General features: G+C 45.7%; 1 protein-coding gene across 1 annotated transcript; it reads left to right on the top strand.

The window, feature by feature from the left end:
* Positions 1–853: 853 nt before the first annotated feature.
* On the top strand, positions 854–2,256 carry LOC103644233 (adenylate isopentenyltransferase 5, chloroplastic). The gene has a single exon (XM_008667433.3). The coding sequence runs from the start codon at positions 1,016–1,018 to the stop codon at positions 2,030–2,032; it is 1,017 nt and encodes a 338-aa protein (XP_008665655.1). The 5' UTR covers positions 854–1,015; the 3' UTR covers positions 2,033–2,256.
* Positions 2,257–7,126: the final 4,870 nt, after the last annotated feature.

Consider the following 7,126-nt stretch of genomic DNA (forward strand, 5'->3'; position numbering starts at 1 on the left):
CGTTTAGGCCCGCTGCGGGCCGGGCTTGGACAGAAACTTAAGCCCGCTGGCTCAGCAGGCCCGGCCCAGTTTTGGCCGGGCTTCACCGGGCCCGGGCCGGGCCGGGCCGGGCCGGCCCGTTTGGCCATCTCTAGGTGCACCCCAATTTGGGGTCTGCTCTCTTCGTACCATCCATACTAAACATGGATGTACGGGCGTCCCTGGCCCTTGCACGGTTAGCCACAAGTATAAGCGTACGCCGCCTTTTGTTCCTTCCACCGGAAAAAAAAATTCTATACATATTAGATGTAAATACCATCTTTTACAGCCCCTTACATCCACCACTTGAAGGACCAAAAAAATAGATCAAAATTTACAAAATAACATTTTAGTAATTTGTTTTTCTTTTATTTATATGGACCAGCAGCTAGTGTATGTGAGGGGCTGTAAAAATGGTTCTTTACATCCTACATGTAAAGAATTTTTCCCCTCCCATATGCATACAAGCTCTTTGAATGAAAGAACTGCAGTGGTGTGGGTCTCAGGCAAACAATCCACGTCGGAGGAGGAGTGTTACGGCGTTGCATTTCACCACGGTTTACTGGTGAGTGATTTTTTTTTTCTTTAAGGCCTCCTTTAGAACACATGGATTTTATAGAAATGATATATGAATTTTACAGAAAATAGTTCAAAACCATAGAAAAAATGCAGGATTCACGAAATAATCGTTTGTTCCAAAGGATGCGTTAGACTTCGGCAAATCCCATTCGCCGCATCCAATCCATCCACTACGGAGTGTTCAGCCAAAGCTTTAAACTAGTCGTCATTCGTCAAGAACACAACCACCAGCGGACAACCCGACCAGTGAAACCCTCTGTCCCGCCCTATAAATACCCATGCTTTCTTCTGCTCCTACACCACGCACCCAAGCAAGCCAAGCGACGACCAGCAGCAAGCAGCCAAGGAAGCTAGCTAGCTAGCTGACCGACCAGCTGTGATCGCAAGCAGGGCCGACCCCGACCGGCAGCGTATATACATGACACTGTCCATGACGGCCCCCGCGATGGCAGCAGCGCCGCCGGCCTGCTCCCCCATGGCGGCCAGGCTGACGATGCCGCCGCTGCCGGACGCCGCGGCGCCGCTGTCGGTCGTGGGCTGCAGGCGCGTGGCGGCCAAGCACAAGGCCGTCGTGGTGCTGGGCGCCACGGGCACCGGCAAGTCCCGCCTGGCGATCGACCTCGCGCTGCGCTTCGGCGGCGAGGTCATCAACTCCGACAAGATCCAGGCGTACGCCGGCCTGGACGTGGCCACCAACAAGGTGGGGCCCGCCGAGCGCGCGGCGGTGCCGCACCACCTGCTGGGCGTCGTGCACCCGGACGCCGAGTTCACGGCGGCGGACTTCCGGCGCGAGGCCGCGGGCGCCGCGGCCCGCGTCGCGTCGCGGGGCCGCGTGCCCATCATCGCGGGCGGCTCCAACTCGTACGTGGAGGAGCTCGTCGAGGGGGACCGCCGCGCGTTCCGGGAGAGGTACGACTGCTGCTTCCTGTGGGTGGACGCGCGGCTCCCCGTGCTGCACGGCTTCGTGGCCCGCCGCGTGGACGAGATGTGCCGGCGCGGGCTCGTGGACGAGGTGGCGGCCGCGTTCGACCCGCGCCGCACCGACTACTCGAGGGGCATCTGGCGCGCCATCGGCGTGCCGGAGATGGACGCCTACCTCCGCGCGGGCGGCCACGGCGACGGCGACGGCGACGAGCAGGAGCAGCGCGCGCGCATGCTCGCCGCGGCGCTCGACGAGATCAAGGTCAACACGTCCCGGCTCGCCCTGCGTCAGCGCGGCAAGATCCAGCGGCTGGCACGCATGTGGCGCGTCCGCCGCGTCGACGCCACGGAGGTGTTCCTGAAGCGCGGCCACGCCGCCGACGAGGCCTGGCAGCGGCTGGTCGCCGCGCCGTGCATTGACGCCGTCAGGTCCTTCCTGCTGGAGGAGCAAGAGTACAGCAGCAGCATGGTCACCGCCTCCATGTTTGCCTCCACGGCGGCCGCGGCTGTCTAGCCTCCCCCCAGTGGCTCACCAGCTCAGCGAATGGAAGAATGAATGGCCAGCTTGGCTGTGCTGCATGCTCTGCTGCGGTCAACCGCGCGCTGACCGGCAGAGTGGCGCTGATGATATAGTTGACCCTGTCACAAGAGCAGGGAAAGTAATTATTTTGTCCCCATTTTCTCTGTATTTTTGTACGAGATGATGCGATCGAGCGCGAGAGCGAGTTTTGAGTACCCTGTCCCAAGAGCACTGTTGATTTGGGGTGAGACTGTGTTCAGCGGTTACCCCTAAATTTCTCCCCCTATATCTCACTCACGTGACACGTCAGCGTTCTCTTTCCCTCTATATCTCGACGCTCTACAGCGGTTCCCCCTATATCAAACCTCTATACCCCACCACATTCATAAAATATTATTTTCCCTACTTATTCATCATTTATTACCATTTTTTCTCAACTATCAAATACATGTGTGCACTGAAACCAAGGCAAGGGAGCAGCACAACGCTACCCTTTATCTGGCGCTGTACTGTGCTCACCGCTAGTACTGTAGCACGTATAGGGGTGACCGATGAACGGAGCGCGTGGAACTGTATCCGCCACAGCAAGGGGAGGGGAAGGTTGGCGGGCACCATTGAACATAGTCTGATGTAATGTAACACAACAGGCTCTTGCTGTAAAATAGAGAGAGAGAGAGAAGAATGTTGGCGATACTTTGATGAGCAGAAATGAAATGGTTTCTTTTCTTTTACGAGATTTATATGTGAATATTGTCTAGTCAGTATCGCAATCTGCTGAACTTTTCATGCTCACCGTCGAGTTGTGTTATCGAGAATCTCACACTTGTTGCGCACTTGCAATAGTCCAGGACTAGATACATTTTTGGGCAAACACAAATCGCCCCTGTATCTTTAAAATGAGGATTATTTATCCGGGCTATAAAACATCGTCGGCGTCTCTTCGGTTACCATCATTTTTTCTGCGTGTTTGAGGGGGTAATAAATAAAAACACTGCATTTTTCTCTGGGCAGTTTCTGTTGTAGGTCAGGTCCTGTGAACAGAAGTTGACATATATGAATTGCTTCTGCTGTCCCTGTCCTTGTCCTCGTTTTCCAACTCTAGTAAGTACTTGCCTACCTGGTGTGGTGTGGGAAACATTCTCAAGCATGTGGCTGGTGACAATGCTGCGAGATAAGTTAGCAGAGGACTTTTTGAATGCCAAGGTCAAACCACAACACTGTCCGGGCACTGTTTTCTTTCTTTGAATAGATCCTCCCATCGACATTAACATTAGCCATGATGACCAACGGCTTCGGTGTTACTGATAAATGATACTGTAATAGTCATAGATATATAGGAAACTCTACCATCGAATTAAGCAGCTCCATAGAAGTTTGTGGAGCACCTCTCACAACTTCACCTTTTTTTTACTGGAGCTGAGCTGCGTGGAGCTGAAACTGTTTGGCTAAAAAAACGTAAAGCGAAACTGAAAAAAATATATGGATAAAGCAGTCTTAAAAACCCCCATTAGTACTTCACTTGCGCAATATATTAATGTGCTCTAGATGTTAACAAAGTCGAAGCTTTTCTATGAGGAAGAAAGAAAGTTAAAATGCAGCATGCTCTGGTCAAACCATTAAAACATGGTGTAAAGGAAGCAACATATAGACTAATTAAATAAACAAACCACCAGATAGCAAGAGGGCCATCGTCGAGCATGCATCCAGAACGTTATGTAATATTTTAAGTCGACATACATATGAACTTGGCAAAGTTTCTTTTGGAGGGAGGGGGGAATGGTTTGCAGTGCACCACTGAGTTCTAGCGAACCACAAAAAAAAAACTATCCCTGTCCAAAATTGAAATTCGTTTTAGTTAACTAATATGTTTATACAATATTTGATGTATGTGTTTTATATATGTGTCTAGTTTTATCTTCATCCATTTGAATATATACATAAAAAATCAAGAGGTAAAATGACTACTCATCTGTCGTTCGCTAGCTTATTTTTGAACTACAACACGATAAATAAAAAAGAATAGAGGGAGTACTATTTTAAGATGCAGAAAGTATAAACTAGTGGTACAGAAGCCGTTCAACTTCTATTGGGTCACAGTGCTTTGCACTATATGTATGTGTGTATGTATGCATGCGACTAATAGTTAGGTTATGCAAATGATTATAAGATTAGACTCCTCAAAGCAATTGTACATAGCACCCAGAAACCCAAACCAGTCCATGGTATTATCATCTGCTAGAATATTTTGTACATATCAACCACTTGTGTGGTGTTCTTTCTCCTCTCTCAATCTTTTTTTTTTTGCTTTTCGTTGAAAAGTGGGCGGCGATATTTGTTGGTGGCTGGATGAGAAACGGTTTCCATATCATTGCACACGAATTTCATTTTCATGCAACAATGAGCCAATCATGAGTGGATCCACTTCTTATCCATCCATTTTTAAAACTTCTGTTTCAGTTGTGTTGTGTTGTCCATTTATTTCTTTTTGCTCTTAAATCTCGTATACATGCAAGGAAATAGCTGACGTCAACTCTGGACCAGTCCACTAGTAACCACTGTCAGGAAGCGACAAGAGTTCTGTTATTTAATTATAGATGACTTTCCTTTAGAAAGTATAAGACATCTTGCATATGTCTTTGCTGTGGTAATTATAGATTTATACATGGTAGTTGTAACTTGTTGCGTGCTATATGCTTTTCAGTGGTGATGTTAACCATGGCTGCTATGCTTGTCAGAGGGTGATGTTAACCATGGGCTGCTATGCTTTTCAGTGGTGATGTTAACCATGGCTGCTATGCTTCTTATGAACTTTAACCCCCCACCAAAGTCTGAACCACCCCCCATGGAAACCCAAGAAGAACATTCATACTGCTCTTTTGTACCACACTAGATAGATAGATGCAAGAATTGCTGAGGTGAGAATGACAATGTACTCTCCAAACTTGAGAGCCACACATTAGCAAAAGGGAGAAACAAAAAGCCGCCATTCCATGGTGAATACATATATCTAAGTCTAAGCCATGCATGCATGGTTCTCCATTATTACAAGAGCTACTCTAATTAGGATGCATGCCTGCCACTTCTTGCAAGCCTCCAAGGATGAGCCCTGTACCCCACTGCCCCCCCTTGTCCTGGTTTAAAGCAATGGTCAAAAGGAAAGAAAAAAAAAACTTGTGTACCCTATATATATACACTGAACTTTTTGGTATTCTATTGAGGGTGACACTAGCATTTGTCTCTTTCTTTTGCATTTGTTTATGCGCACGTAGTAGCTTGCAAGGCTGGGTGGTGATCATCAGAGGCAGTGTTTTTATATATATTGGCATCTTTATGGGGAGGGGTTCAAAGGCTTCATGGACCTCTAATTCTTGGGGTTATAGGGTAGTTAGTACAAGCATGCAACCGCCAAGACTATATCCAATTCCAAGTTGGTAGCTTGTTTAAGAAGGTGAGATGCATCATTGCTTCTGTACTTGTTCAGGACATACCCACTAGCCAACTCTGGCCATCTCAATGTGCGGCACCAAAACACTTAGATCCAATAGCGAAAAAACAGTGTAAAAAACAAATCTTATCCTTCAGTTTGTTACTTTGTTATATATATAAATATCTGAATGAGTAACGACAAATAGGTCAATTAATAGTTAAATTAAAAAGGTGCCAAATGCAGCGTCGTCTCGAGCTGATAATCATGTGGTCTTACAAGCCACTATGATGGGGTGGTGCTATCTTTTAGCCTTTCTTGACGTTGGCGTTATCTTGTGAGAATTCCAGATCGATATCCTTGACAATGTGAGGACGCACGCATCTTGATGCCGAGCTAGGGCTAGGTGTAGCTAGTTCCATCGCATTGTGACAGATAATCTCTCTGAAATCGGATTCTTCTAATGTGACACAAAGCAGATCAATGCTCATTGCGATAAATAGTTACGGCGCCACTACAAAAATGGTTTTTAGACGCAGCCTCCAATTCCAAAAGAGGCTCTTTTACAAGGGTGGATATATATGCAAATCTCTCCAAAAATCAGACAGGGGCTTCAAAAACCTTTTTTTTAAAAAAATATAAATCATAAAACTGCACCAAAAGAGAGAAAATAAAATCCTCGTGCCCTAGCTCATGGCAGCAAGCCTCCTGTAGCACATTTTTTGTATGAAATACACACGGATGCGCCTAAGGATTGAGACCTTCAGACTCGTGTGGAACTACTTTTCACCAGCATACTGTATAGTCACACATGTTTAGATTTTGAATAATATGTACTATATTTAACTTTGAATTTTTTCCCGCGTCTCCCTCCTACGCGCACCGCCAGAAAACTACAAAATTAAGTACAAAACCTAGAGTTCAAACCCTAACCTCTCTCTCCCAGGCTTAGCTTCTAACTATTGGAACACAAATTTATTTGTGTTCTACAAAAGATAGATATTATAAATATTGTGAATATAAAAATCATAGTAACACAAGGGTAACCGATTGTATCCTTTTATATCAATTCACCAATTCTTTTTGTATATCTGGTCACTAAATGTTCTCAAATGAAAAATATCAACTATATATAGAATTTCAGATCTCAGGCACTAGAACTTTGGTATAGAGAAAATTGTTTGACATATTCAAATTTTGAATTTAAAAATATGAGAACTTATAATGAATATCACTTAAATGATCTCAATTGGAAAAGGATTAATCCCACACAGTTCTATTGTTTTAATACAAAATTTATCTTAATCCGGCTTTATTTGTAAAAGTTATGAACTTAGTTACGCAAAAACTATTTTTAGGTGCGCTTGTCCTTTAAATTTCATTTTAGAGCCAATCCAATTAGTTAACTATTTTTAGATGCGTCATATTTGCATTGTGTCTAATTGGATCTCTTGCTCAACGAGAGATTCTGATATTTGCCATCAGCAAGAAACATGTTTGTAAAATTGCCATCAGGCCCATATTTCATAGACCCAGCTGGACCCACAATTCATAGACACAGTGGTAAAGGCTAACAACCAATGGCTCAATGGAGGCAAATTTAACGTCTGAGTTTGAGGTGTCGTCGCAACAACATATGGGCTCAGAAGTACCATCTAAGGACT

The sequence above is a fragment of the Zea mays genome, chromosome 1 (genome assembly GCF_902167145.1).
Source record: "Zea mays cultivar B73 chromosome 1, Zm-B73-REFERENCE-NAM-5.0, whole genome shotgun sequence".
Classification (NCBI taxonomy): domain Eukaryota; kingdom Viridiplantae; phylum Streptophyta; class Magnoliopsida; order Poales; family Poaceae; genus Zea; species Zea mays.

Coding starts and splice junctions, on each gene's coding strand:
- LOC103644233 (XM_008667433.3), top strand. CDS start 1,016: ATGACACTGTCCATGACGGCCCCCGCGATGGCAGCAGCGCCGCCGGCC.